Source organism: Arabidopsis thaliana, chromosome 2 (assembly GCF_000001735.4).
Source record: "Arabidopsis thaliana chromosome 2, partial sequence".
Lineage (NCBI taxonomy): Eukaryota > Viridiplantae > Streptophyta > Magnoliopsida > Brassicales > Brassicaceae > Arabidopsis > Arabidopsis thaliana.
The window spans coordinates 8825616-8851863 of NC_003071.7; the positions used below are offsets into that span (position 1 = coordinate 8825616).

Here is a 26248-nt window from a genome sequence, read left to right on the forward strand (position 1 = left end):
TCCTGGTCAAAGATGCACAATAATACATCTTTTAATTTATTTCCCTATAGAAAATTACTTTTTTACCTTAATATGTTTCAAAACAGGTCAGACAATATTAGTATTTTTCAGCATATTAGTTAAGTTTTAAAATATTATATATAAGTTCTGATGGTTGTAAATATTCAAAATTATTGGTATATATTAATTAATAGTCTGTATATATAACTCACAAAATGTCATTAATATTTTTCAGCATATTTAGATATCATTTAGTGAGTTATATTTTTATTTGATATTTACGCATCCTTGAGACAGTTGAATTTGCAACATCATTTAAGGTTATAGAAGAAAATTAAACGTAGAAATGTTTTATACAAAACTCTTTAGTAATCATTTAAAATCTTTTTTTTTATATGGAATTGAAATATGTTTCCAAGTAGGACATACAAAATAAATATGTTTTTAGTTTTATTTTCAACTCGAATTTTATTATTGGCAAGGAAAATTATAAACAAGATCATCTATCAATACACGTACTTTTCATGTCAAATAAGAACCAAACTGCGTCTGTCCAAAGACAAACAGGAGTGGTCGGTTTGTATTTTTGCTACCGCCTAAAACATTGGGACGACACAACTCAACTCCAACCTTTGACAAATCAAACCATCTCTTCTCTGTTTTAGCAAGCTTCAGATCCTTCTTGCTTTGGTCTCACTTCAAGTTCTGGTGGTAGAAGTTTCAGAAAGCTTCCCTGAACAACCGGAGGAGCAGGAGGAGGTCGATCACAAGGCGGTCTCGACGTTGTTTCCGATGAATCTGAGGTCTCCGATGATCCATTATCTAAGGGAACAGTTCAAACACACACAAAGCCAATTAAAAAAAACACATTCAAGATTCACATGGAAATAGCCAAATTTTGGACCAGTAAACGAGGTTGTTGGGTACCGAAGAGTGACTTGACCATTGGTCGCGTCGACTTTTTCTTCTTCTTCAACTCCGCTACAAAACATCATTAAAGTTAACATTCAAACTAATTGCAATCAAATACAAGAACCAGTGATCAAGTAAGTGTGTACCCATTCCAGGAACTTGGTAATCATTAACAATCTCAAAGTTCTTGTATGTATACCCTACGAAGTTTATGTCTTTTGACGACAACATCTGCACAAGTAAAAGCGGAAACCATTATAAACATAAAGGAAGGTAAGAAGAAAGCAGTTTTGAATCTCTGCAAGCAATTGTGTTCAGAGATAGGGAATATGGTTTTGCCTTCCTCCACGGGCCAGACTTGGATGATGTCTGAGTTTCCGATTCAGACTGCATTTCCAAATATATAATAACACAAAGAATTAATCAATCTGCAACTTTTTTGCCGTATAGGTCGATCAAATCCAAAAGAAATATGATGCGATAAAAGATTTGTTACCTCGTCAAACTTCTCAAAATTCTGAGTGTCTAAATCGTCATTGACCTCTGGAACAAAAGCTGCATCCATATCGAATATTGTATCCCAATCAACAGTTTCAAACCATGTATGAGCCTGCAAATGCAGATAACAATTCATGCAATTTGATCTCATAGACTTTGGATAAATATATATAGAATGAACTCTGGTATCTATAATCGAACTACATTCAAAGACACAGTCGCTTAGTTGTGAATATGATAAACTATCAATGCATCCAAACAAAAAAAAAAGCTTTTAAAGAAATAAGTACAAGGACACCTTTAATTCATCAGCACCTTTGGAACCAAGCCTACGTCTGACACTGCACAACAGACTGTTAATAAGATCCTTTGCTTCCCTTGACAATATTGCTTCCTCTGGAAACTTCAAATGACTTTTCCAGTTTACTATCTGCAACCAAAAGCAGGAACAAGAGTTTGATGTCATGTCAGTGTCACTGGAAGGTTAACAAATTTCAATTCATTCTTGCGAAAATTACCTTTCTACAGGTTGACATAGGATCATCTGAATAAAACGGCGGATATCCTACTAGCATTTCGTACATTATAGCACCAAGAGACCACCTACATAGCATTTCATTGAGAAAACTGCATTAGCGTCCTATTCAAAGCACAAATGCAGACAGTGTCACCAAATAATGCTTCAAGATGGTCCCTTTGACTAAGTAATGCATCATAAGAGTAGTAGCTAAAACACATCAAGATGTAATTCAAATGTGAGTATGTTCCTCAGGCCAGTGGTAGCTAAGAGAGATAATAAGCAAGGATTGATTAATATTTCCTAACAAGATTCAGTTCAGTATCACCAAACCAACACATTCTTGACTGCGTCTGAGTCTGAAAAATTATGCAAAAGGTGCACAACACCGCAATGTACTAACTTTCTTCTTTTGAAATTGGCTAAACACAAAAATATATGATGGAGTATGTATGCTCATAGCCTGTGATACTGTCACAAACAAAAAAGAGTCTCAAGTGCTTACCAGTCACACTCCATCCCATAGCCTTTCTTCAACAGAACTTCTGGAGCTATGTAATCTGGTGTGCCAACTGTGGAATAAGCCTGTCGTGACATGTGTTAATCAGACACACACAGAGGGAGAAACTCTATTGAAAATCTCAAAGGTGAATATGAAGCCTTACTAGCGTTCTCCTGTTCCTCTGCCAATGTTCAAGTTGTTCCTGCTGTGTGCGTTTTGGAGCAGTTGATCCAGCCTCTTGCTCCGTAGATCCATTGGAATTGTTTGAAAAATCGTTTTCTCCAATGGCACTGCAGTCCAAAGGTTTACACAATCCAAAATCTGAAAGTCTTAGATGCCCATATCTGTCAAGCAGCAAGTTGTCTGGCTTGATATCCCTACAAAAGCAAAAAAGAAGAAGATAAGCTCACCCAAAATGCAAGAGAACAATTAATTAATTTTGTTTGATTTTACTCTCACAGAACCTGTGGATGTAATTGTGCCTGTGGATGGACTCGATAGCGAGAACTGTCTCAGCGACATAGAACTTGGCCTCCTCTTCTGTCAAAGTATCTTTGCGCATAAGAAGAGTCATCATATCTCCACCAGGCAAATACTCCATCACAAGGTAAAGATGGTCATCGTCTTGAAATGAACAGTAGAGCTTCACTATGTAGTTACTGTCCACTTCCGCAAGTAAGTTCCTCTCTGCTCTCACATGTTCAACCTTGAAAAAAAACGAGTTATGAAGTCAAAAGATGATTGATTCACAGAAAAGACCATCAAGTAGCAATAGATAGGGAAGTCTCACCTGGCCTCTGCGAAGCATCTCAGCCTTCTTGAGCTTTTTCATTGCATAAACTTGACCTGTCGTCTTTTCTCTACAAACTCTAACCTAGAGAAACAATAACAACAAGAACATATCCTTTTAACAACTGAAAGATTTGTAATCCTTCTAACACAGATGAACTCAGGAAATCATACCTCCCCAAATGCACCTTTCCCAATCATTGTAAGCAAATCAAAATCAGCAACACCTAACTTATGGCGTTGAAGGCGCATGTACTCTGTCTCCTTCTTCTCTAAAAACTTGAGAAGATTATTTTGATCTTCTTCAGACACGTCAGCATCTGCCAGTTTCTGCTCTAACATGCTTCGCCTGTTTAAGCAAAAAAACACTAAATCACGCTCCATTTGCAAAGAAGAGATGTACATTTGGTAGAGAAATAAGATAATACCTTTCTTTCCTCTCTTGTAGAATCTTCATCTGCTCTTTGTAATGATTCTCAATGTACTGTTTAGCTGCTGCAACTTTCTGTTTGGTAGTGTTTGAAACAGCTTCTTCATCAGTTTCGACGTTGTGCTCATCGGCAGAGCCATTACTTCCACCTCCACCAGCACCACCTGAAGCACCTTTATATCTGGATCCTCCACGCATCTGCCGCTTCTGAAACCAACCCTTTGCAGAATCCATAACTCTTTAACAATACACACAAATTTCACTGATGATTGATCATCTTCTCATCACCGAATCGTTCTGCATAGCAAACAATAATTTCGAAATCAACACACATCATCACTACAATCAAAACATAACCTTACGAATTGGAATCAAAAAATACATTACGATCTTTGAAAATCTCAGTCAAAATAACAAAGCTAGATTAATCTGCGATTGTAACAACCTTAACGTGACAGATTCAAAGCAAAGCAGGGAAAAAAAAAACAAAAATCAGGAAAGGAGAAAGAGAAGAAAAGAGGAATTGAATGAGCGTGAAACTCTCTAGAGCATAGCACCTATTTCGCATGAATTGTATGGTATTACCATTAATCAGATAAGCATGTGTGTATATATGAAGATTGGTGCATTTACATGTTGATGAAGAAAGGATCAATATCTGCCTTCGTTCTCAGCGTAATTTTCTCTGATGCTTACATGCAGACTTTTTCTCTCTCTCTTTTTGTTGGTTATATATTTTATAGAAAAATCAAGTTTAATATGTGTTGATTTTTTATCTATGAAAAAAAAAACCTTAATAACTAGTTTTGTTCAACAATAAACAAATCAAATTTACAATATTTGTTACTATATCGCAAGAATTTATTTATACAAATGATTCAAAAGTCTACAAAATCAATAATATTTTGTTTAAGAAACGAAATATTCCCCATTTCCAATTAGTAAGACCACTATAACCCTGAGTCGTTGCAACAACCATTTAACCGACCCCACGTGATTCTCACGTGATGAATACAAAACTCTCAATTAAATCAAAAGGTTGCAACACTTCTCTGTTCATCAAGCTGAAGAATCAATGGGCCAACAACAACAGCATCAAAAGATTCAAAAGTCCTCAAAACTATAAAACAAACAAACATATGAAAACATAGACGACAAAGCTAAAGAAACTTTACCCTTCAAAGCCATTTACGTCACTAAATGTTGCGTGCATATACATGTGATGAGTAATGCATTAGACTCCTATTGAAATTCACTCTGTTGCAGCCAGGCACAAAGATGCTCTACTACTAAATCACTCGTCTGCTCTTAAAGCTGTGTCTTTATTAATCAACATGGGATTGTAATTTAAGCTTATCAAGCATACAAAAAAATCCCCATTGGTTTTTACAAGCAACAACAAGCTCAAAATGTAAAACAAATCAGATAAAAAACCTTGTTAATCCAGGTAGCTACGATTCAGATGGTCTGATCATTGGGAAAGAAGGCAATCTCAGCACAGCTTCTTCTGTCTCCATTGGATCCGATCTCAGAATCTAATAAAAATAAATGTTACAAACTGCATTAAGATCCACTAAATCATTCAAGATAACATGTATTGAGAAGATAAACCCTAACCAGAACCATTGGAATCCAGAGTCAGTATATTCTTGGAAGAATGGTACAACTAGATATTACATCAACACGTCAAACAATTGGCACAAAACAGTTTTGACCCGCACACGAAAGAAGTCAGAATTTCATTATGGAAAAACATTGATCCACCGGTGAAATAGTTCCTCTTTGTAACTAGAATGTATTCAAATGGAAATTGCTAATGGCTACTAAATGAAGTGAACTTTCACCATTTGGCTTTAAAATTCTTATCTATACTTAAAAAAAGTTTTTGTTTGATCTGAAGCTCTAGTTCTATGGCTTTCTAGAAGAACAAATGATTCTTCATGATCTCTCAATTAACTTTCACATTTCAGACCTAAACATAAGAAAATTGACAAAATGGAGATACATCGATTCATATGACATGGAAAACGAAATTAGTGATCTTTAGCTCAAATGACATCGTTAAGGACATCGAAACACACACAATGTACGGAAAATAGAGAGAGAGAGAGAGAGAGATCCTTACAGGGTCCTGAAGAACAGGTTTGGTGTCATCAACGGCAGGTCTGAAAGGAGGTTTCTGAGTTTTAACAGTTGCGTTCGGTCTCGCCGGAGTCTCTGTAGATTTCTTCATCGTTTTCTCTTTCTTTTTCGCCGGCGAATCGAAATATCGGAAATTTCACTTTTAGGGGATTTAGTGGCGATTTTCACACGTGACGGAACCACTCACGTGCATTAGTTGGGCTCTGAATATAGTAGGCCCATTGATTGGGGTTACAATTTTTTATATCAAAAAAGCCCATTTTGTTTTCTCTTCTAGAACTTTATATACACATTGACGAGGGTCGCCGTAAAACCTCTGCTACTTCTGCTCCAGAAAAACCCTAATCAGCTTCTCGTCTCCATAAATTCAGAACCAAGAAACATCTCTGAGGTACCATCTTGGTTTGCCAATTTCTTAATCAGCTTTGTTACTTTTTTTTTCTCTTGTCGTCAGCTCTAACTTGAATTATCTCCACAGAGACTAAACGAAGATGTATCTTCAGTGCTATATCAACGAGAAGGGTGAGAAGGTTTACACAACTAAGGTACCTTCACACTGTTCATATCTTCTTCTTCTTCTTCAGTATTCTTAATTCGTATTTTATAACTTCGTTCATGTGTTTCTGTGATTCGGAAATAAATCTCTGTTTTTGTTCTTGAGGAGAGTTACCGACTTTGTTATAGGTAGTTTCATATACATTCAATTCAATAGTTCTTGAAGGTTAAATTTCGTAGATACACTGAAGCTTTGTTATGTTTGCTTAATCTTAAAATTTGCTGTTTGATATATCTTAAGCTAAGGAAGATAGAAGTTCTTTCGGACACATTGAGTTTGGTTTTGCTTGTTTAATCTTCATTTTAGCAGATATAAGTTCCGTTTCATATACATTGCGCTTGGTTTTGACACCTTACTATTAAATTTCCATGTTTCATCTCTTGTAGAAGTTAAAAAGAATAAGACTATATGCTTGCTTGTTGATACTTTTTCTGTGAATTTGGTTTTGCTTGTGGACTCTCAAAAGTCACTGTTTCCGTTAAAAAAACTGTGTTGTTATTTTATATTCTTACTCATGAATTAAACTCTATTGTGTAGAAGGAATCACCGCTAGGGCTAGCCACTGAATCTGCCCATCCAGGTTAGTCTACCCTTTTGAGTTGTTTTAGTTATGATTCGTGAAAGTAACAAAACCTTTAAACCAAATGTTTTGTGTTGTTTGCAGCCCGGTTCTCCCCTGACGATAAATACTCAAAGCAGAGAGTATTGTTGAAGAAGCGATTTGGTCTCTTACCGACCCAAAACGCACCTCTCCAGTACTGATGAAGAAGCAAACCACTTGCCTGTGTTGGTTTTTGATGTTCCTTTTTAATTTGCTATGTTGTCTCTTAATGAAATGTTGACTTGAACCGTCTTTGTAATGTCTTCAAATAGTGTGAGTTAAGAGCAATTTTTACCTATCGTCGTCAAGCCTGCCACTTAAAGATTAATTTACATTAAGAATTTGTGAGTGCCCATTTATGTTGCTTTGTTTCTTGTCAACTAGAAACTTCATTAATGGCTCAAGTAAGAAACCATAAACAGAGTATCATATCAAAGGTAAGTAAACCAGAGAGAAGATCATCAACAAAATAAAAATTTACACCTGTAAAACCTCAAATTCTCGAATTGAAACAAATTAAAGTTATGTTTGGGCCCTTTTGTTCCAGGCCCATGAAAATTGTCCGTGCCGACAAAGTCAGTTTTTTTTGGTTCTTCGAGAAAGAAAAGAAAAACAAAATGAAGAAAAGAACAAATCCGGAATCGTCCACCTCTGAAGCAAAGAAACGCCGGCGAGAGGAAGATGACGATAAAGTTGGTTGTAGTCACTCTGCAATTGAAGATGGAGCAGTATCTGAGGATCAATGTCTTCCTCTTGGTGAGTTTTGAATCTATTGAGTTGGATTTTGTAATTCGGATAGATAAATAGCTCTAATTCCAACATTGGTTGTTGCTCTGTTTTTGACAGAGGATGATCTCACCTTTAGCGATACTTCTGTTGCCCTTCGAATGATGCGAGCTCAGTTTCCTCGTATTGACCAGGTTCGATTATTTGATCAAATTGGCATATTCTCTTGAAATCGGACCCTCTTATACTCTGAAAGTTGAAACGCTGTGAAGATTATTAGTTAAAAGTCTCTCCTTTTCTTGTACTTGTAGTTTTGTCAATTTCTTTGTACATTGTTGTATTCTTACAGCTGTTTCGTCTCCTGCCTCTGGCTCATCTGTTTCAGGCTTCGATCCCACCCTTCATATTACAGTCGCAATTGTACAGTAGTGTCAATGATAGAACCCAAGTCGATAGAGAATTAGAGGTAATGCTTTCTGTTTCTGCACTTCCTTTATACAGTAGTGTGGTTTTGGTTTGAAAAATGAAATGTAATTTGAACAAATAAAAATAATAACCTCTGTGTTGTATCTGTAAGGTGTCTCCTGGTAAGTTTAGAACTGTACCATTTGTGTTTTTGTATCGTAATGGGTGGGTCTACTTTGGTTCTATTGATGTTGGAATATTTGTACTTTGGATTCTATCTAATTTCCCATTTTTATCATCTCTATTGGACTTCCTAGAGTTCTTTGGATTGATCAATCAATTTGAATTTGGTGCAGTGTTTACGAAGGGAGAAAGTTGTTCGTGTTTTCAAACTCAACACTGGACAAGATGATCATGCCATCATCTTTTTGGATGACTATCTTAACCAGGTTGGTATTTGCTCCATTTCAAGAGTCTTTCGTCTTGTTCATGTGTTAGCTTTAGTATTTTGGAACGTTCTCATGAATAGACTTGGTTTCTTATTATTGGTATTCTAAAGGTGGTCTTTCCAATTTTTAGCTAATCAATATATGTGGACAATATCTTATTATAATCCGTATGTTAGGTAGATCGAATAGTGAAGAGGATGGAAGAGAAGAAACAGAGTGATCTTGAAATTTTCAAGTTGTTCAAAATGCATGTCCTTGATTCAAAACTTGAACCTAGTATCGGGCATCATGAGCTAGTAAGTTTTTTTTAATCATTATGCTCTTTACTTATCACTTTCTATCAACATGAGTTTCTAACTAACACAAGCTGTCGATACTGAACTGCAGCTTTCGCTGTTGTCATTGGGAGGAAAGGTGAAAGATGCACACATCACTCTCTTAATAAACGCAGGCCTTCTCGTAAGTAAAGAGTTATACTTCTACTTATCTGTTACTCCATGTAAATCGTTCCCTCTTATAACTAGAAATAGTTTTATCTCAGACACGCCAACTTATCGATCCAGACATGTACTGGTTTGCAATTCCGAGTACCGGTAAATTGTGGAAGGGTCTATCGCAGGTACCTCTATTTAATTTTTTATCAATTTCTTCCCAAGTGATTGCCTCAAGCACCTTTTCTTACTCTTAATCTAAAAATTAGGGAAGGAACGAACTCCTCTCATTGATAAAGCGCAAGCGACATAAAGAGATGTTCTTGGCTGAGCTTGAAAAGAAACGGCTCCGGTTCTCTCCTCTGGATGTGAGATTTCACGTACGTGATCTCATTGGCTCCGGTCACCTGAAAACTGTTCAGACAACTTCTGGACTGATCGTTCGGATTTTAAAGGACTAAAATGCAGGTGCAGGTTTCTCATCAAACGGGTAATTTCATATTCAAGAGACCTTTTTCACAAAGTCACATGCTTTTCTCATTAGTTCAGCTTGCTACTATGTGCAATATATTGTTCGAGGAATATATACGATTTACAAGAATGATTACAGACTTGAGCCAAAAGCCAAAGACAATAATTTTGTACAGAATAGTTGGTGTTGGTTTACTTATACACAGAAGAATTACTACTTATCAAGTCTTGATATTATTGTGTTGATGATGGGTACTACAAGTTGCGTGAAGCGAGAATCTCTGCTTTGACTCTAGTGATGAACTCTTCAGCTCTTTCGTCTATTCCCTTCTCCGGAAACAATTCTTCCTTCGGTTTCCATTGCTTTGCTGGAATCCAATTGGACACAGCTACAGGCTCCCTGAAGAGCTTATCCACATATACAACATCTTTGCGTTTCTTCTTGAACAAACAACCTCTCTTCAGGCGGATGAAAAAAACACGGGAATCTCTGTCTCGAACATTCTCTCTGGATCGGTGGCTTGAACGAAGGAAATGTTTGTCCGAAGTTGATGCTTTGTACTTGGTGTGGTGTTTGGTTTTGGATCCCCGGAGTTTATGGAAGCTGGCGGTGAAGCTTTTCCAAGCTCTTTTGGCAGGTAAAAGCCTAATTCTAAGGCAAGACATGACTCTTAAGATTGTTGAGATTGAGAGAGTGAAGAGAGATGAGAAAAAAAATTGGTGGATAAAGCAAAGGCAGATAAGCAGAGGATTATATAGAAGTTTGTTTCAGCTTAATTCGGACGCAAGACAAGACAGAAGCGGCCAATAATATTCCACTTCTTGCTTAATCTCTACGCTGCTTCCTAAATCCAAATCTCTCTTTATTTTATAATGATTTTGCTTTAAGAAATTTTTTATGTTTTCATATATATAAATAGTACATTGCAGAGGAGATTAGAGAGGCTTAGCTTTTATTATAAGGTTAAAAGATTTAAATGAGAGCTTGAACACCATTTCTACACATCTCTCTGAGCCTCCAAATGGGATAAATAGCATCTTCCCCTAATTCTGTTGTCTCCACTTGTTGCATTGCCCATTCATGGTACACCGTGTGTATCGTGTCCTGAATCCAACAACAACAACAAATTCTTTAAGGACTCTGGCATTGCACATATGTTTTGGGGTTTGATTTATGATTTTGATTCACAGTTTCCTTTTTACCTGCCCACCTTCTTGGATTTCTCCATTCTCGTCACGAACGCAGTAGATTTCTTGCGTTTGGAACTAACATCAAAGATGACAAACCCCATCAGATCCAATTTTTACCTAAAGAATAACCTCTGAAGAAAAGATAAAGATCACATTCATTACCTTAGCGATGATTATTGGGGAATCTCCCATCATCTTTGTCACAGAAACTGAGACTTCAGATATATGCAGAAGCTGAGAACATCAAAATGAAGCAACTTACTCAGGGATTTACATGACTTGATCCCTTGGGAGAACCAAGAACGAAAACCTTACCTTGTTATCGAAAAGGACACCATGAGTTTGGTAAGCTGTGCGCTCTGCCGTGCACCGTTCAATCACTTCCTTGCTGCAATACTTCTTCAAGGTCTCAACATCTCCCTGCAAAGAGTTAGTTAGAAGCAGCATAAACGAGAATGGGAGGAGATGATCTATTTCAAAACCTAAGATTCACCTCACTGTATGCATTCAAGACTGGTTTGATGACTTCCTCAATTTCTGCAGCAAAGTCTGGCAAGGAGAACGATCTAACCATGAAAGACATAAGAATATTATTACCAAGATGCACATCTTCAAAACCAATACTAAGCATCTATACAACTTACGGGTCTCGGCTGCGTATCTCTTTGTAAGTTGATGCAGAATCTGTTTCCTTCAAGAACTTCTCATTCATGCTGCCAAAACAAAAGAATGCACATGTTAGGAAGCAGAAGTAAAGTTAAATTTAAGGGAAGATAGTAAGAGAGAAGTTAGAGCATACTCCTGAATCTTGTGAACAATTGGATTATCACTGGTTTCCCATATTTCCCTCACATCTTCTGCAATCTGCATAAAGAAGTATCAGCAAAAAGAGTAATGCAAGGTAAGATGATTGAACAAAATGAGTAAAGAGAAGGTGTTCGTTACCTCTTGGCTCTTGTTGACAACAGGCTCACTCATTCCGCTTAGACGTTTAAATACAGGAGAACCTTGCATCTATACCGAAAAATACTCAACAAAGGACTTTAAAACATGGCATAAGTGGAAGAGACAGAGAGGGCTACTTACCTTTTCTCTAAAGGATTCCCACTTTTGTTGCAACTTAGACTGTTTTGTTTGCGTAACCACCATCTCTGTTCTCATACTTCTCTCACCGGTGAATGGCGGGGGAGGTGTATGTTCCAGGAACTTTTTTCTAGATGGGTTCCCACGTAACTCATCCTTCACAATGTCAAGTGCTTGCTTTACTATATCAAAGGGTTTGGCTTCCTTCAGCCTGTAAAACACCTCGGATACCTTTGGTGAAGAAAGACTTGACTTGAATTTTGCAAAAAATGTATGTAGTTCCTCCGTAGAACCTGATTGCTGTTTTTCTCCTTGAGAGGCTCTTGTGCCTGATGAACTCGCTGACTCTGCATTCTCCTCCTTCCCGAGCTTGAATGACTCCTTGACCTCTTCACTGGCTGCTGAGAGCTTGTCTTTCACACTTGAAGAGACCTGCACCGTCAAAGCTGTTTTGTAAGGGACGATTGTTAGCCTTTTACAATGTACAATTTTGGCTACTCATACACATAAACACTGACTTCTAATTCACTAAAGCAATTTCATCAGTAAACTATTTTGTTACCAAAACTAAAAGAGAAGAAAGCATATTCTTAACATAGGAAGCATCAAATCTACGAAACAAGCGAAGACAGATAGCGTGCCAATTCGAGGCTCGTGAACAAGAACCATACCTTTTTGGCCGCAGATTCAGCCTCAGTCCACACACCATCAGCTTGCTTGTAAAGCTTTTCAGTCGTTTGTTTCGTTCTGCAATAGCCAATTCATTCATAAGCTTCCATTGACATACAAGTGTATAACTCTTAAGTAAATTCAAATTACAAATGTTTAACTTACCTCACTTTCAGGTCCTCTGTTACACCTTTAAACTCTTCTGTTCTTTCCTTGAGCTCCTTTACTGTTCTTTCAAATTCAGGATTGCTGCAACATCAACCATGTTAACAAAAATTGAACTAAGAACATCAACCACTGATTACAAATTTCATATGCCTCACATACATAACAAATACACATTACCTATGAGCTTCTCCTCTAATATTCTTCGAGAACTCGGTGAAAACGCTGAACCGGCGATGACTCGTATACCCAATAGCAGGAAGAAACTCTGATCTTGCGTTTGCTCTCTAAATCAAACACAGAGTTACTAAATCAATCATCCTAATCACAAAAACTAGTTAGAAGAAAAAGAACAAAATATTCACCAGAACTCGTTGGTGGAATAGTTGACGTAAAAGAGGCTGCTTTGTGATCAGTAAATCTCGAATTATCTTTCTAATCGCCATTAGAACAACCTTCTTCGTAGTGAATTGTACAAACAAGATTTGAAGAAACAGAGCAGCAAAAGCCCTAAGAATCGGTCCTCGAGAATGATTAAGATACAAAAACATATTTCTGGTTATATTGTTTGGAAGAAAATGGAAAGTTCAAAAAAATTACTTGACAAACAAACAAAAGAAGAGGGGATTAGATTCGAATCTGTACCATATTTTAAAGATTTGTTTGGAAAGTCGGATATACATATCCTGAGTCGGGTTAATAAGTAAATAGAGAGTATATAAGAAGAGTCGTTCCCAAACACTACAAAGCGCTCAAGGTCTGTGTTTAATTTGGGCCTTTCGGAGGCCCATAATCTAGTAGCAAACTGATCGGAATCAAACTTTGGTTACACGACAAAAAGCTTAAATTCAAAACCTAAAGACGACAAAAGTAACTGTCTCAGTGTTTTTAGTCACAAGCAACGTTAGCGACGGCGAAATGTTCGGCTTGCCGGCGAGCCGCCGACTCCGAAACCATGGCTTGGATCAGCATCGTCTTCACTTCCCATGGTGCATAAGAGAAACTTTTTCTCGCGTAAGAGTTGATCAGAGCTGCGATCCCCTGTTTCAGCAATGCACCGTACGCGTTCCCTTCTTCGTCATTCCTAGCCGTTGATTCCACTAGCGTTAGATCAGATCTCCACCGTTCTTTTGCTACCATCACTCCGAATATTTTCTCCACGGTTGATCTCTCAGGTACCATCCTCGGCCATGCTTCCCTCTGGCTGCTCCAATACCTGCTCAAAAACACCACCAACGAGTTGAGATATGACTCAGCTAAAGATTTTTGTAAAGAAAATGAAATTCAAGATTGATTGATTTACTGCGGCGTGCATCGTCCTCTGTGTCTGGTGTAGATGAAACCAGGCCTCGTCGCCGATGAATCTCCGGCAAAGAAGCAGAGGAGGAAGAAGGTGACCAGAACGAGTCGACTCGGAGAACAAAGTGTGTCCATGATATGCATATGGTTAAAACAGCATTAATTAATCAGCCCTTGGTCTTGGGACTCTTGGGTCTTCATTAAATCGCTATCAAGAATCTGAGTTTGCTTGAGTTATCGGTCTCCTCTAGTTGCCTATTGCTATTACCTCGGAAAAAGAGACATACTTTGACGCTTTTACCCTTAGAATTCAAATTAACGTGATCTTTTTGTCAAAGTGGATAGAGTGAATATAATTATTAGGGGGATATAAACGTCATTTTTGAAACGCACATGAGTTTGTCTGAATCTGCTGCTAAATACGTATTCTTTTTATTATTTTTGCTGCATGTCATCGTCAGTCCTCACGTGAGCTACGCACGGCGCACCATGTGCCCACAAGGCCACAAGAGGTCCGAACGATTTTAATCCTAAACCAGTACAACGCTATTTTGTATTAAGAAAGTCACATAATTTTAACAGATTAGTTTCGTCAGTCGATTATGATTCCAACTTTGTTAATTTTTCATGTTTTTAATGGGCCTTTTCTTATAGTCATGCCCTACGAGGATTTTTCCAGTTCCAGCCCAAATTTTGCCCATGCCAATGTCATGTAGAGCAGTTTCGTTGTTATAATATATATGACCCCCACGTTGCCTATCAATGCCAGACTATATTCGACTATATACACGTATCCACATCATTTTAAATACAGAAAAATGTAAAGATATTCATGAACCATGACCAGCTAACATTTTCAAGTTGTTTTTGTTGTTGTGTAATCTAACTGGTGAACCATGAGTTTGTATACTATATACGATATATATTGCCCTACAAATCTCTTATGATCTTATCGGATGTGGGATACAATTCTATATATATATATACATTTTGTCAACCTTCTTATAGTATTGTTTTGCATTTCTTAATTATAAACATTATCGTAAAATGTAGACTAAGTTGTTAAAAACAATGGATCAACTTCTTTTGCAAGTCACGCATACATGTCGTCTTAAATCTCTCCTTAAAATCTTTCTATATAATACCTAAAGGGTTAGCTCTAGCACAAGCACACACAGAGAGATAGAGAAAAATATAACAAATTTTAAGCCATGTCCTCGTCACTATTCTCTTATGTTGTCCTCTTAATCTTCCTTTTCACCATCCCATACATTCAAAGCCAGCCCACTGCTCCAGCTCCAACCACTGAAAAAAGTCCCATCAATCTCACAGCGATTCTTGAAGCTGGTCACCAATTTACCACATTAATACAACTCCTCAACACAACTCAAGTCGGGTTTCAGGTAAGTGTACAACTCAATAGCTCTGACCAAGGGATGACTATATTTGCCCCAACAGATAACGCATTCAACAAGCTTAAACCCGGAACCCTAAACAGTCTGACATATCAACAACAAATCCAGCTCATGCTCTACCATATCATTCCAAAATACTACTCTCTAAGCGATCTTCTCTTAGCAAGTAATCCCGTTAGAACTCAGGCTACGGGACAAGACGGAGGTGTTTTTGGGTTAAATTTCACAGGACAAGCACAAAGCAACCAAGTGAATGTTTCCACCGGTGTTGTTGAGACTCGGATCAATAATGCATTAAGGCAACAGTTTCCTCTAGCAGTTTACGTGGTGGACAGTGTGTTGTTGCCGGAGGAGTTATTCGGAACAAAGACCACTCCCACCGGAGCTCCTGCCCCGAAATCCTCAACTTCATCGTCTGATGCCGATTCTCCAGCTGCTGATGATGAGCACAAATCTGCCGGATCAAGCGTGAAGAGGACAAGTCTAGGGATTGTTGTTAGCTTTGCATTGTTTTGTTGCTCGGTTATATATATTGCTTGAACCTTTAACTAAAAGCGAGGGAAACGTTCCCGAAAAACAAACATTTATTTGCATGATTGATTTGATTCATCTATGCCTTGATATTTCTTTTTTGAAATTTCCTTTATAAAAATACATGTATTATTTTTTTGAATTTAAATACATGTATTATTAAATGATGACCAATTTTGAACCAAAGTAAGTTATCAACAAAATAACCACATCATCTATATCTCACTTTATATAAGTTAAGAAATTTCATTTAGGTTTAGTAGTAAATCATCAAGAAGTTTAGAGCCTTTGCAGTTTGCAACAAAATATGGGTTTGAAAGTTACATTTTTGAAAAGTGATAATAATTAATCTACTATCTATTAATCAAAATGAGAATTATTTCTTTTGTATAGAAAGTAAGGAAATGTCAAATATGGCCGTTTATATATTAAGAAAAATAAATAAAAATCGTTTACTAAAAAAAAAATATATTAAGAAAAATAAATAAATTAGTGAATTCACTAATGGGCCTGAATACAAATTTTGGGCCCAAAGATCTCTAGTAACAGAAAATGCGTGATCGACCAAAGCGTCAACAAAATCCTGATTTCTGAGCTTTAAACCCTAACCCCTCTCTTCTCTCTTCTCCACGCCATTTCCAGAATTTTCAGGTACTTCCTCTCGCCATTTTCATTATAGATCGAATTCTTAGTTTAAGCGAGTAAAGCTTCAGATTCTTCGGCTTCAATTTTGTGATCTAAGTTTTTGTTTCGTTTCAGCTAATTTGCAGATTATCTTTGTCTCTTTTTCGTTGATCCAAGTTTTCCTTGGGTCTAATCTACAAACGCATTTCGTTTCTCTATTTATCTGTTTCTGCCTTGGATTTTGATTGGGTTCCAAATTTGCAGGTGTTCGTGAAAAGATGAATTTTAAGAATGTCAAAGTTCCCAAAGGTCCTGGTGGTGGTGTTATAGCTGCGGTGGTTATTGGGGGGCTCAGTCTTTACGGTGCTACGCACACTCTCTACAATGTCGATGGAGGTCATCGAGCCATTGTCTTTAACCGGCTTGTTGGTATCAAAGACAAGGTTAGTCCCTGCAAAAATTGGTTTCTTCTGAATCTGTATATTGACAATGAATCTTGTGGTTGTGACATCTAGCTGAAGTTAGGTTAGGCTTAGCATTACTAGTGAATCTTATGTTTGCGGCATATAGCTCACGTTAGGTTAGGCTTACCGTTAGTAGTGAATCTTGTGTTTGCCGCATCTAGCTTAAGTAAACAAGGTTGATTTCTTAGTCTAGTTTTGATAGTCGTTTACAAAAGTCATCTTGATGCGCCATTAATAGTATATCTTTGCTTGCTTGATTATGTAGGTCTACCCTGAGGGTACTCACCTTATGATTCCATGGTTCGAAAGGCCAATCATCTATGACGTTCGTGCAAAGCCTTATCTAGTTGAGAGCACATCTGGGAGCCGTGATCTCCAGATGGTATTCCGCTTCATTTCATCACTTCTAATACTAATGGGTATAATCAGGTCGTGTGGTTTTGTCGTGTGAACTACATGATAAGCTTATGTTGTGTGGTATTTAAACATTCAGGTTAAGATTGGGCTTCGGGTTCTCACCCGTCCTATGGCTGACCAATTACCAGAGGTATACCGGTCCCTTGGTGAGAATTACCGCGAGAGAGTCTTGCCTTCTATCATCCACGAGACCTTGAAAGCTGTGGTTGCTCAGTACAACGCAAGCCAACTTATTACTCAGAGAGAGGTTAGCCAACTGGCTGTAAATACATTTTATTGATTCCTCTTCAATGGTAAATTGATGTCCCTTTTAATGGATATATGTTTTTTTGGTGTTTTTCAAGTCGGTGAGTAGAGAAATCAGGAAAATCCTAACTCTAAGAGCCGCAAACTTCCACATTGCACTGGATGATGTGTCCATCACAGGCTTGACATTCGGAAAGGAGTTCACGGCAGCCATAGAAGGAAAGCAGGTCGCTGCTCAAGAGGCCGAACGGGCTAAGTTCATTGTCGAGAAAGCTGAACAGGACAAGAGAAGTGCTGTTATCCGCGCCGAGGTGTGAAAAGTGTTTCTCTCTTTTCTAGCATTTTAAAAACCGGAGATTGTGTTAAAGCTTGCTTTTTTTTTTCTTTTTTGTTGTGAACTATTTTAAAGCTTGCTAACTGATGTTTCTGCATGGGTTTATGTAGGGAGAAGCCAAGAGTGCTCAGCTCATTGGTCAAGCAATCGCAAACAACCAAGCGTTCTTAACACTGAGGAAGATCGAAGCAGCTAGAGAGATCGCACAGACCATCTCTAGGTCGGCGAACAAGGTTTACTTGAGCTCTAACGATCTGTTGCTTAACCTACAGGCTATGGACCTTGATGTGAAGCCGAAGAAGTAGAGAATGATATGATTAAACCACACCAGAGCTCTTCTTCCATAATCGTATTTTCAATTCACGGATTCTTAGACCAAAAGCTATGAGTTCTATCTTGTGAATTTCAGACACTATCGTGCGTTTGTAGTCTTTCTTTTGTGAGATCAAGAAGAAAAGAAAAGATTTATGTTTTTACAAGTTGTTTACATTTGGTAATAATGATGTTCACAAAGCTGGAAAATAGGCTGTGAAAAAGATCAAACAAATGGGCCTGAAAATGAGAATTGGGCTTTTGGCCTAAGTTTGGTGAACCCCGAGAGACACACATCTGGGTTTAACGACGTTAGGTCGGAGCCAATTTGATTCCACCACCACGAGCTTCCTAATCTAGCTTTAATGGCGTTTCATGGAATCAGAGAAGTTGAAAACTATTTTATACCTTTTCTACAGCGAGTCAAAAGCCGCAATGAATGGAAGAAGATCAATGCCTCCATCATCATACATGGATTATCACAAAGCAGCTTCATGGTCACTAAAATGGTGGATTTTTGTGATAAGATTGAAGATATGGATTATGCAACTCGTCTTTTTAACCAAGTATCGAATCCTAATGTCTTCTTATACAATTCTATAATTCGTGCTTATACTCACAATTCATTGTACTGCGATGTGATCAGAATCTACAAGCAACTGCTCAGGAAGAGCTTTGAGTTACCAGATCGGTTCACTTTCCCGTTTATGTTTAAATCTTGTGCGAGTCTTGGATCATGTTATTTAGGGAAGCAAGTTCATGGTCATCTCTGCAAATTCGGGCCTAGGTTCCATGTTGTGACTGAGAATGCATTGATTGATATGTACATGAAGTTTGATGATCTTGTTGATGCACATAAAGTGTTTGATGAAATGTATGAGAGAGATGTTATATCTTGGAATAGTTTGCTTTCTGGATATGCAAGGCTTGGGCAGATGAAGAAAGCAAAAGGCTTGTTTCATTTGATGCTAGATAAAACTATTGTATCTTGGACTGCGATGATCTCTGGGTATACTGGGATTGGTTGTTATGTAGAGGCTATGGATTTCTTCCGTGAAATGCAGTTAGCTGGTATTGAGCCTGATGAGATCAGTCTCATTTCTGTTTTACCGTCGTGTGCGCAGCTCGGATCTCTAGAGCTTGGGAAATGGATCCATCTATATGCAGAGAGAAGAGGGTTTCTGAAACAAACTGGTGTTTGCAATGCTCTTATTGAAATGTACTCGAAATGTGGTGTGATTAGTCAAGCTATCCAATTGTTTGGCCAAATGGAAGGGAAAGATGTTATATCATGGAGTACGATGATCTCTGGGTATGCATATCACGGGAACGCTCACGGAGCAATCGAAACATTCAATGAAATGCAGAGAGCGAAGGTGAAGCCTAACGGGATCACATTTCTTGGTCTTTTATCAGCTTGTTCACATGTTGGTATGTGGCAAGAAGGGTTGAGGTATTTTGATATGATGAGACAAGATTATCAAATAGAACCTAAGATCGAACACTATGGCTGTTTGATTGATGTTTTGGCAAGAGCAGGAAAACTAGAACGAGCTGTTGAAATAACAAAGACAATGCCGATGAAACCCGACTCGAAGATATGGGGTTCATTGTTGAGCTCTTGCAGAACACCAGGCAATCTTGATGTTGCTCTGGTTGCAATGGATCATCTTGTGGAGCTAGAGCCGGAGGATATGGGAAATTATGTTTTGCTTGCCAATATTTACGCAGATTTGGGAAAATGGGAGGATGTTTCGAGATTGAGAAAGATGATAAGGAACGAAAATATGAAGAAAACGCCAGGTGGTAGTTTGATAGAAGTGAACAACATTGTTCAGGAATTCGTTTCAGGAGATAACAGTAAACCTTTTTGGACTGAGATATCTATAGTGCTGCAGTTGTTTACTTCACATCAAGATCAGGATGTGATTACAAACAACAATGCTCTTGCATTTATAGGCATAGTTTAGAAGCGTTTGGATTATAGAAGAAGTAGCAAACTTATTAGGCGTCTTCAATCATACATATGTTACAAATCGATCAGAAATATACAACAGTATTTAATTATACATACGTTACAAATCGATCATAAAGGTCACAACAGTACTCATTCATACATATGCTACAAATCGATCAGAAAGGCCACAACAGTATTTAATCACAATATATAGGAGCTTTGATACTTCCTCTCGTATTCTACATTGTTTTGTCTGGACTGGGCTGATTTTAACTGGACTGGGCTGATTTTAACTCCATTCATCCGAGAAGTTTCTTCAATCCTGTCTTCTGCTCTGAGGTTAACGTTGTAGGGAACTTGATGTTAAATTTGATCCTCAAGTTGCCTTTCTTAGCCTGGTCTTTCTGCAACGGCATTCCTTCATTTGGAACCACTTCCACATACTCGGGATGGATCACAGTGTTGACTGGGATGGTCAGTCTCCGACCATCAAGTGTAGTCAGGTTGACGGTGTAGCCGGTAAAGGCCTCGAGAACTGAGATCTTCTGTGTGACTACGAGGTCATTACCCTCTCGAGTGAAAACCGGATGAGGCTTCTCATCTATGATGAAGACTAAATCCGCTGGTATCACACCGGGTTGCTCATTTCCTTTCTCCGAGAATGTGATCTTTGTGCCTGTCTTCCACCCCGGTTTCACATCAACAGTCAAAATCTCTTGTACCTGCGTCGTCTTGCTGCAAGTTTTTTTCAAAAGAAAACACATAAACTGGTCAGCATATGCGATTTTTGCCACTCAACAAGGTTATCAAGTATGATCAATGTTCTGCTTTCATTATGTATTGCCAAACGAACACCCTAACTAACGCTTTCTTAAGATGAGTGGCTAACCTAAAGAGTTCCACTTGGTGTTCACAAATAAGAAATGGAATGGTCATGACTTACCCAAAGACACCAGCAATCTCTCTAGAGATCTTCATCTTCTTGGTGGTTCCTTTGTAAAGATCTTCAAGGCTACAAGGCAACTTTTTTTCAACAGGAGCTGCCTTCCTAGCTCCACCGTGATGCATTGTGCCACCACCACCACCTCCTCCTTCTCTGCCTCCACTGCTGCCACTGCCAGAAGGGCTAGGGACCCCAAAGTACTCAGCAGATATATCATCCTTATCTCTCGGACCAGAAGGGTTAGAGACCTCAAAGAACTCAGAAAATATATCATCCTTATTTCTTGGACCAGAAGGGCTAGAGACCCCAAAGAACTCAGAATATATATCATCCGCATTTCTGGGACCAGAAGGACCAGAAGGTCTAGAGACCCCAAAGAACTCAGAAAATATATCATCTGCATTTCTCGGGTGACTCATGTTTCTTCTCAGAGTGTGGAATGAATGTTCCAGAAATCGTTCTGAAACCGGGAAAATAATGAGATTAGTACAATCCGTTCCAGAGACTCACCGTGAGCTGAGGAAAGGAGAAAAGTGATTTGTGCAGAGAATAATCACCGGATTGTGGGAGTAGGACGATGATGATGACCAAGGATGAACTGTACCGAGAGTAAAGTAGGGGAGAGAAAGCATAATGTTTATGTACTACATAAAGAGTGCTCGAAGTATTGAACCAACTTCATTATTGACCGGCGCAAACCGGACTTGGTTTAATTAAAGAGAGATGAATGAAGACACGTACATGTAGAACGATTTGGTGTTTGTAGAGGCCAGGGATTTTTTCTGGCAAATGCAATTAACTAGTATCAGTCTCATTTCTAGTCTCACTGATTTATTTTGTTTTCCGGTCGTGTGAGCATCTTGGATCTCTAGAGCTTGGCAAATGGATCCATATGTATGTTGTGTGCAGAGAGAATAAGATTCTAAAACAAATTGGTGTTTGCAATGATCTTATTGAAAAGTACTCGAAATGTGGTATGATCAGTCGAGCTATCCACTGTTTTGATCATATGAGGGTTGAAGTATTTTGTTAATGATGAGACAAGATTTTCAAATAATACCCAATTTGAACACTACGGTTGTTGTTTGATTGATGTTTTAGCAAGAGCGGGAAAACTAGAACGAGCTGTTCAAATAACAGACAATGCCGGTGAAACCCGACTCAAAGATATGGGGTTCATTGTTGAGCTATTGCAGAAGAAAGGGCAATCTTGATGTTTCTCTGGTTGCAATGGATCATCTTGTGGAGCTAGAGCCAGAGGATATGGGAGTTGTGTTTTGCTTTGCAATATTTACGCAGATTGAAATGAAGAAACTTCAGGTATCAGTTTGAACAATGTTGTTCAGGAATTTGTAGCAGGTGACAAAAAGTAAACCTTTTTGGACTGAGATCTCTCTCGTGTTGCAGTATCTTACTTCATATCAGAATGTGACTAGAAACAGCAACGCTCTTGCATTTATAGGTATGGATTTAGAAGCGTTTTGATTATAGAGAAAGTAACAAATTTATTAGGAGGTATCCAATCGTACATATGTTACAAATCGATCAAAAAGGTCACAACAGTATTTAATCACAATCCCTGTGGTCTGCAACATGATTTTCTTGTTCCTCTTCTGTTCAACATTGTTTTGTCTGAAATGTGCTGACTATAACTCATTTCATCCGAGAAGTTTCTTCACTCCTGTCTTCTGCTCTGAGGTTAACCTTGTAGGGAACTTGATGTTAAATTTGATCCTCAAGTTACCTCTCTTAGTCTGGTCTTTTTGCAATGGCATCCCTTCCTTCGGTACCACTTCCTCGTACTCGGGATGGACCACGTTGGTGACTGGAATTGTCAGTCTCCGACCATCAAGAGTAGTCAGGTTCACTGTGTAACCAGTCAAGGCCTCAACAAGTGAGATCTTCTGTGTGACTATGAGGTCGTTACCCTCTCGAGTGAAAACCGGGTGAGGCTTCTCGTCGATTATGAAGACTAAATCCGCTGGAATCACACCGGGTTGCTCATTGCCTTTCTCTGGGAACGTGATCTTTGTGCCTTTCTTCCATCCTGGTTTCACATCAATGGTCAAAATCTCTTCCACCTGCATCGTCTTGCTGCAAGAAAACACACATAAAATGGTCAGCCTCCCCACTAAACAAGGTTACGAACTAGGATCAACATTCTGCTTTCACTATGAATTACCAAAGAAACACCCAAACCAACGGTTTCTTAACTGAATAGCCAAGCTAACGTATAGGGTTCCATTAGGTTTGATGATCACTTACCCACTGACATCAGCAATCTCCCTAGAAATCCTCATCTTTTTGGTGGTTCCTTTGTAAAGATCTTCAAGGCTACAAGGCAACTTGTTTTCGATAGGAGCAGCCTTCCTAGCTCCACCGTGATGCATCGAGCCACCACCACCGCCTCCTCCTTCGCCGAAAGAAGCAAACATATTATCACCAAACATGCTGCTAGAGAATCTTGTACCACCTCTTCCGCCGCCAAATGGGCTAGAGAAGCCAAAGAACTCAGCAAATATATCATCCGCATTTCTCGGGTTGAACCTGAAGGACGTTGGACCATCCCCGGTAGAGAAGTAAGTAGCTCCACCTGCATCCGGAGGTGGCACGTTCCCTTTCAAACCTTCCTCACCATATTGATCATACACAGCTTTCTTCTGAGGATCACTTAGTACCTGTAAGCATCCAGAGAATCAGTAAACAGGAACAAAGACTCAAAATCACAAATACGTGTACCCAATAGAGACAAGTAATCCTAACAATCAATCCACAACTTCGAAGATATTTTATGAAAATACAGAGGACGCAGCTACCATATGCAACAGCACGAAATAACTAAAGACTATAACAGAATCTACTTAAGACAATAAGTTGAATTTCTCAAAAGCCCTCTAGCAACAAGATTCATAAAGATGAATCTTTTGTTGGAATTCAGACATATATCTATATGTACCTCGTAAGCTTCGGATATTTGTTTGAACATAGCTTCGGCATCCTTTTTGTTGTTGGGATTTTTGTCGGGATGCCATTTCATGGCAAGTTTACGATAAGCTTTCTTGAGATCATCGTCGCTTGCGCTGCGATCGACTTGGAGGACTTTGTAGTAATCCACTCCCATCCGATCTTCTTCTCTCTTTCGCTTCTTCACTTTTCCTGATTCTGATTAATATGTATATATTTGTTCTGAGAGAATGAAATTTGCTCTGTTTCTTCTTTTGATAGTCTTTTGTTGAAGATTAGATGAGTTTTGGTCTTAAAAACGACGGATTCATGATGTTTCTTCTCAGAGTTGTGGAGAATTCTGTGGAACGTTCGAGAAATCTCTGAAAACCTCTGATTGTTTGGGTGACGCGTGTTTGCATCACAGGCTTTTCTTCGTTACCGTAACTCTCTAGCCCGTTAAGCTGTGGAGTTTAAAATGCTAAAGCCCATTTTACAACATTGGACTCAAAGTGAGCTTTTTATTATTCTACCCAAATCCGTAGTATATGGCTTTTTAGATTCAATTTAATTATGGATTTGTGAACGAATCGGTTGTCTTATATCATATAAGCCCTTCTTTCAAAGAAAAAAAAAAATTGGATTACAAAAGAAAATTACATGAAAACGAGAAGGAATAAAACAAATAATTAGTGATAAATTAAGAAAGAAATACAACAAGTGGTTTTGTTAACAAGGAATGGAGTGGGTAAACCAACGGAGGACTTTGATAGGAAGTTTGATGAGATCAACGGCGAAGTTAGCCAGCGCAGCGAAACAGAAGCAACATGGGCACAAACAACTCAATACCGTCCTGCAAAAGTTTTATTCATTTTTATCAATGTTTTATTATTCCTTCTCCATTGTAATGTAAGAAGAAAATTTATAAACTATATTTACGCAATGCAACAATATATTCAACCGAAATTTCCTTAAATAACACATGAACCGAAATTGGAGATTGAAAATGAAGATAACTGGATCTAAAAAACAGACATAATACCCAATGATAGTATGAATTTTGTATATACGTATTAAAGAAAAAAGAAACGGACACGTACCCAATGATCCAGATAACAGCACCAACGAGGGCGAGAACGAGAGCAACAAGAGCAAATGGTAGTCCTATTAAGAAACCTAGAGGTCTACAATCTCCCATTTTGTGAAGACAAAAGACTAAGTTTTTAGTTGGGTTTTTTTTTTTTTGGTTCGGTTTCTTAGAAAGAGGAAGAGAGAATTAAAAGGAGAAAAGTGAGTTTTTTTCAAATGAATGAATGAAGTTGAGAGAGTCGTAACCGTCGAACCCACGCGGCGGGTTTTTCTGAAATACGAGAATACCCTTCCGGTTTCTATTTGTTTAGCATCTATTAACTGAAGTCAACGGGGTTATTTTGGGGAAACTACAAGACTTTTGAGTTGTCTTGGAACCTTCCTTTTTCAAAGTTGTCAACAAATGAATGCTCCTCTTGTGGCTTGTGGAAGAGTTCTAAGACCGAATTTATTCAAAGAGAAGAATACAACTTTTAAAAGGGAAGATGCAACTGCAAGTTGTGCAACCACATGGGTGTAACATTAGAGAATATTATAGAATAAAACTCTTTGTCATATGAAATATGAAAAACTATTTACAAGCACCAAAAGGAATCAAAATGTGATGGGAACATACATACGTACCCCACGATTTAACATAGCTAGTTTAAAATACAGTAGAAGATAAAATTATTAAAATCATTGTAATTAACTTTGTCTTCAAAATGTTCTGTTTTGGATTCCACATTTATTTCATGCTGGGAGAAGGGATTAATTAACACCTCACCAACTAGTAATAAAAAAGGTTGCATTGTATAATGATATTAGCGAGAGCTTTGTAATCCACTGCTTCTTGTTAGCCATAGCCATAGCCATAGGTACTTTCGTTAAGCCATAGCAATACCAGGAGCTACACAACAAACCACACGAAATTCATGATAAGTTTGACTTTTAAAATCAATAATCAAAGAATCAATCATAAAAATTTATGCAGCAGATGCAGATCCAAAAACATTACCAAATCAGTTATGATTTCCCTTGATGTAAAATAAAAATAAAAACAAATTCTGATCTCCTTTGGTTTTCGGTTTCGTTCGGTTCATGGGGTTCGATTTGGATGAACCGAACGGTTAACCAAATCAGAAAGAGGAAGATTTT

At 38.1% G+C, this 26248-nt stretch overlaps 13 protein-coding genes, 1 long non-coding RNA gene and 1 pseudogene across 29 annotated transcripts; 7 read left to right on the forward strand and 8 right to left on the reverse strand.

Annotated features, from left to right (window-relative positions):
• Positions 1-401: 401 nt before the first annotated feature.
• AT2G20470 (AGC (cAMP-dependent, cGMP-dependent and protein kinase C) kinase family protein) lies at positions 402-4156 on the reverse strand (the record flags this gene model as incomplete). Of its 3 annotated transcripts, NM_001335684.1 has the most annotated exons (14): positions 402-822; positions 928-981; positions 1059-1143; positions 1252-1299; positions 1409-1522; positions 1709-1840; positions 1929-2013; positions 2433-2512; positions 2593-2806; positions 2894-3135; positions 3220-3303; positions 3393-3567; positions 3647-3945; positions 4094-4156. In NM_001335684.1, 13 exons carry the CDS (start codon positions 3880-3882, stop codon positions 662-664), a joined length of 1710 nt encoding a protein of 569 aa, NP_001318254.1. In that variant the 3' UTR covers positions 402-661. The 3 variants fall into 3 exon arrangements, with proteins under 3 accessions (NP_001318254.1, NP_179637.2, NP_001325157.1); NM_127606.3 differs by lacking the exon at positions 4094-4156 and having other exon boundaries at positions 448-822; positions 3647-3947; NM_001335685.1 differs by lacking the exon at positions 4094-4156 and having other exon boundaries at positions 461-981; positions 3647-3882.
• A 351-nt stretch (positions 4157-4507) lies between these two features.
• AT2G20480 (uncharacterized protein) lies at positions 4508-6000 on the reverse strand. The gene is made up of 2 exons (NM_127607.4): positions 5774-6000; positions 4508-5183 (listed from the first exon to the last, which is right to left on the reverse strand). Exons 1-2 carry the CDS (start codon positions 5879-5881, stop codon positions 5100-5102), a joined length of 192 nt encoding a protein of 63 aa, NP_179638.1. The 5' UTR covers positions 5882-6000; the 3' UTR covers positions 4508-5099.
• Positions 6001-6065: 65 nt separating this feature from the next.
• NOP10 (nucleolar RNA-binding Nop10p family protein) lies at positions 6066-7314 on the forward strand. 3 transcript variants are annotated; one of them, NM_127608.4, is made up of 4 exons: positions 6066-6181; positions 6269-6335; positions 6884-6926; positions 7011-7314. In NM_127608.4, exons 2-4 carry the CDS (start codon positions 6282-6284, stop codon positions 7106-7108), a joined length of 195 nt encoding a protein of 64 aa, NP_565472.1. In that variant the 5' UTR covers positions 6066-6181; positions 6269-6281; the 3' UTR covers positions 7109-7314. The 3 variants fall into 3 exon arrangements, with proteins under 3 accessions (NP_565472.1, NP_001325224.1, NP_001031379.1); NM_001036302.1 differs by having other exon boundaries at positions 6101-6181; positions 6887-6926; positions 7011-7301; NM_001335686.1 differs by having other exon boundaries at positions 6098-6335; positions 7011-7309.
• A 27-nt stretch (positions 7315-7341) lies between these two features.
• On the forward strand, positions 7342-9648 carry AT2G20495 (Serine/Threonine-kinase; the record flags this gene model as incomplete). Of its 5 annotated transcripts, NM_001335687.1 has the most annotated exons (9): positions 7342-7384; positions 7495-7703; positions 7794-7867; positions 8059-8139; positions 8435-8527; positions 8704-8823; positions 8915-8986; positions 9069-9146; positions 9228-9419. In NM_001335687.1, exons 2-9 carry the CDS (start codon positions 7499-7501, stop codon positions 9417-9419), a joined length of 915 nt encoding a protein of 304 aa, NP_001325228.1. In that variant the 5' UTR covers positions 7342-7384; positions 7495-7498. The 5 variants fall into 5 exon arrangements, with proteins under 5 accessions (NP_001325228.1, NP_001325227.1, NP_001325226.1 ...); NM_001335688.1 differs by lacking the exon at positions 7342-7384 and having other exon boundaries at positions 7497-7703; NM_001335689.1 differs by lacking the exon at positions 7342-7384 and having other exon boundaries at positions 7497-7703; positions 9058-9146; positions 9228-9252.
• AT2G07305 lies at positions 9488-10454 on the forward strand. The gene has a single exon (NR_140206.1). It is a non-coding gene; the product is annotated as an other RNA (long non-coding RNA).
• On the reverse strand, positions 9505-10429 carry AT2G20500 (uncharacterized protein). The gene has a single exon (NM_127609.2). It carries the CDS (start codon positions 10093-10095, stop codon positions 9685-9687), a length of 411 nt encoding a protein of 136 aa, NP_179640.1. The 5' UTR covers positions 10096-10429; the 3' UTR covers positions 9505-9684.
• On the reverse strand, positions 10403-13095 carry TIM44-1 (translocase inner membrane subunit 44-1; the record flags this gene model as incomplete). Of its 4 annotated transcripts, none has more annotated exons than NM_001335690.1 (13): positions 10403-10534; positions 10633-10695; positions 10783-10854; positions 10936-11040; positions 11114-11186; positions 11265-11333; positions 11420-11484; positions 11566-11634; positions 11707-12135; positions 12375-12450; positions 12538-12621; positions 12718-12824; positions 12903-13095. In NM_001335690.1, 13 exons carry the CDS (start codon positions 13086-13088, stop codon positions 10403-10405), a joined length of 1530 nt encoding a protein of 509 aa, NP_001325326.1. The 4 variants fall into 4 exon arrangements, with proteins under 4 accessions (NP_001325326.1, NP_001325325.1, NP_565473.1 ...); NM_001335691.1 differs by having other exon boundaries at positions 12903-13086; NM_127610.1 differs by having other exon boundaries at positions 12909-12983.
• A 39-nt stretch (positions 13096-13134) lies between these two features.
• AT2G20515 (pollen Ole e I family allergen protein) lies at positions 13135-14242 on the reverse strand. Its single transcript, NM_127611.4, has 2 exons — positions 13841-14242; positions 13135-13753 (listed from the first exon to the last, which is right to left on the reverse strand). The coding sequence occupies exons 1-2, from the start codon at positions 13978-13980 to the stop codon at positions 13426-13428; spliced, it is 468 nt and encodes a 155-aa protein (NP_565474.1). The 5' UTR covers positions 13981-14242; the 3' UTR covers positions 13135-13425.
• A 699-nt stretch (positions 14243-14941) lies between these two features.
• Positions 14942-15950, forward strand: FLA6 (FASCICLIN-like arabinogalactan 6). The gene has a single exon (NM_127612.3). The coding sequence runs from the start codon at positions 15048-15050 to the stop codon at positions 15789-15791; it is 744 nt and encodes a 247-aa protein (NP_565475.1). The 5' UTR covers positions 14942-15047; the 3' UTR covers positions 15792-15950.
• A 406-nt stretch (positions 15951-16356) lies between these two features.
• PHB6 (prohibitin 6) lies at positions 16357-18407 on the forward strand. Of its 2 annotated transcripts, NM_001084455.1 has the most exons (7): positions 16360-16433; positions 16542-16593; positions 16671-16849; positions 17136-17252; positions 17364-17534; positions 17632-17844; positions 17978-18385. In NM_001084455.1, exons 3-7 carry the CDS (start codon positions 16685-16687, stop codon positions 18170-18172), a joined length of 861 nt encoding a protein of 286 aa, NP_001077924.1. In that variant the 5' UTR covers positions 16360-16433; positions 16542-16593; positions 16671-16684; the 3' UTR covers positions 18173-18385. The 2 variants fall into 2 exon arrangements, with proteins under 2 accessions (NP_179643.1, NP_001077924.1); NM_127613.3 differs by lacking the exon at positions 16542-16593 and having other exon boundaries at positions 16357-16433; positions 17978-18407.
• Positions 18408-18463: 56 nt separating this feature from the next.
• Positions 18464-20480, forward strand: MEF21 (mitochondrial editing factor 21; the record flags this gene model as incomplete). Of its 2 annotated transcripts, NM_001335693.1 has the most annotated exons (2): positions 18464-18745; positions 18826-20480. In NM_001335693.1, exons 1-2 carry the CDS (start codon positions 18555-18557, stop codon positions 20147-20149), a joined length of 1515 nt encoding a protein of 504 aa, NP_001324532.1. In that variant the 5' UTR covers positions 18464-18554. The 2 variants fall into 2 exon arrangements, with proteins under 2 accessions (NP_001324532.1, NP_179644.1); NM_127614.2 differs by having other exon boundaries at positions 18536-20149.
• AT2G20550 (HSP40/DnaJ peptide-binding protein) lies at positions 20187-21696 on the reverse strand. 2 transcript variants are annotated; one of them, NM_127615.3, is made up of 3 exons: positions 21637-21694; positions 21080-21539; positions 20187-20871 (listed from the first exon to the last, which is right to left on the reverse strand). In NM_127615.3, exons 2-3 carry the CDS (start codon positions 21496-21498, stop codon positions 20436-20438), a joined length of 855 nt encoding a protein of 284 aa, NP_179645.1. In that variant the 5' UTR covers positions 21499-21539; positions 21637-21694; the 3' UTR covers positions 20187-20435. The 2 variants fall into 2 exon arrangements, with proteins under 2 accessions (NP_179645.1, NP_001031380.1); NM_001036303.1 differs by having other exon boundaries at positions 21080-21696.
• A 133-nt stretch (positions 21697-21829) lies between these two features.
• AT2G20555 lies at positions 21830-22553 on the forward strand (annotated as a pseudogene). Its single transcript has one exon.
• On the reverse strand, positions 22515-24496 carry AT2G20560 (DNAJ heat shock family protein). Its single transcript, NM_127616.5, has 3 exons — positions 24036-24496; positions 23345-23757; positions 22515-23173 (listed from the first exon to the last, which is right to left on the reverse strand). Exons 1-3 carry the CDS (start codon positions 24198-24200, stop codon positions 22738-22740), a joined length of 1014 nt encoding a protein of 337 aa, NP_179646.1. The 5' UTR covers positions 24201-24496; the 3' UTR covers positions 22515-22737.
• Positions 24497-24532: 36 nt separating this feature from the next.
• AT2G20562 (taximin) lies at positions 24533-25420 on the reverse strand. Its single transcript, NM_001084456.3, has 2 exons — positions 25123-25420; positions 24533-24875 (listed from the first exon to the last, which is right to left on the reverse strand). Exons 1-2 carry the CDS (start codon positions 25218-25220, stop codon positions 24752-24754), a joined length of 222 nt encoding a protein of 73 aa, NP_001077925.1. The 5' UTR covers positions 25221-25420; the 3' UTR covers positions 24533-24751.
• Between the last annotated feature and the right edge of the window lie 828 nt (positions 25421-26248).

Coding starts and splice junctions, on each gene's coding strand:
- AT2G20480 (NM_127607.4), bottom strand. CDS start 5,881: ATGAAGAAATCTACAGAGACTCCGGCGAGACCGAACGCAACTGTTAAA. Junction 5,184..5,773: donor AACCTGTTCTTCAGGACCCT/GTAAGGATCTCT, acceptor TATTTTTATTAG/ATTCTGAGATCGGATCCAAT.
- NOP10 (NM_127608.4), top strand. CDS start 6,282: ATGTATCTTCAGTGCTATATCAACGAGAAGGGTGAGAAGGTTTACACA. Junction 6,336..6,883: donor AGAAGGTTTACACAACTAAG/GTACCTTCACAC, acceptor TCTATTGTGTAG/AAGGAATCACCGCTAGGGCT. Junction 6,927..7,010: donor CACTGAATCTGCCCATCCAG/GTTAGTCTACCC, acceptor TGTTGTTTGCAG/CCCGGTTCTCCCCTGACGAT.
- AT2G20500 (NM_127609.2), bottom strand. CDS start 10,095: ATGTCTTGCCTTAGAATTAGGCTTTTACCTGCCAAAAGAGCTTGGAAA.
- AT2G20515 (NM_127611.4), bottom strand. CDS start 13,980: ATGCATATCATGGACACACTTTGTTCTCCGAGTCGACTCGTTCTGGTC. Junction 13,754..13,840: donor AGAGGACGATGCACGCCGCA/GTAAATCAATCA, acceptor GTTTTTGAGCAG/GTATTGGAGCAGCCAGAGGG.
- FLA6 (NM_127612.3), top strand. CDS start 15,048: ATGTCCTCGTCACTATTCTCTTATGTTGTCCTCTTAATCTTCCTTTTC.
- PHB6 (NM_127613.3), top strand. CDS start 16,685: ATGAATTTTAAGAATGTCAAAGTTCCCAAAGGTCCTGGTGGTGGTGTT. Junction 17,253..17,363: donor GGAGCCGTGATCTCCAGATG/GTATTCCGCTTC, acceptor TTAAACATTCAG/GTTAAGATTGGGCTTCGGGT. Junction 17,845..17,977: donor GTGCTGTTATCCGCGCCGAG/GTGTGAAAAGTG, acceptor GGGTTTATGTAG/GGAGAAGCCAAGAGTGCTCA.
- AT2G20550 (NM_001036303.1), bottom strand. CDS start 21,498: ATGAGTCACCCGAGAAATGCAGATGATATATTTTCTGAGTTCTTTGGG. Junction 20,872..21,079: donor GAGATTGCTGGTGTCTTTGG/GTAAGTCATGAC, acceptor AAAAACTTGCAG/CAAGACGACGCAGGTACAAG.
- AT2G20560 (NM_127616.5), bottom strand. CDS start 24,200: ATGGGAGTGGATTACTACAAAGTCCTCCAAGTCGATCGCAGCGCAAGC. Junction 23,758..24,035: donor AAATATCCGAAGCTTACGAG/GTACATATAGAT, acceptor GGATGCTTACAG/GTACTAAGTGATCCTCAGAA. Junction 23,174..23,344: donor GAGATTGCTGATGTCAGTGG/GTAAGTGATCAT, acceptor GTTTTCTTGCAG/CAAGACGATGCAGGTGGAAG.
- AT2G20562 (NM_001084456.3), bottom strand. CDS start 25,220: ATGGGAGATTGTAGACCTCTAGGTTTCTTAATAGGACTACCATTTGCT. Junction 24,876..25,122: donor GCTGTTATCTGGATCATTGG/GTACGTGTCCGT, acceptor AAACTTTTGCAG/GACGGTATTGAGTTGTTTGT.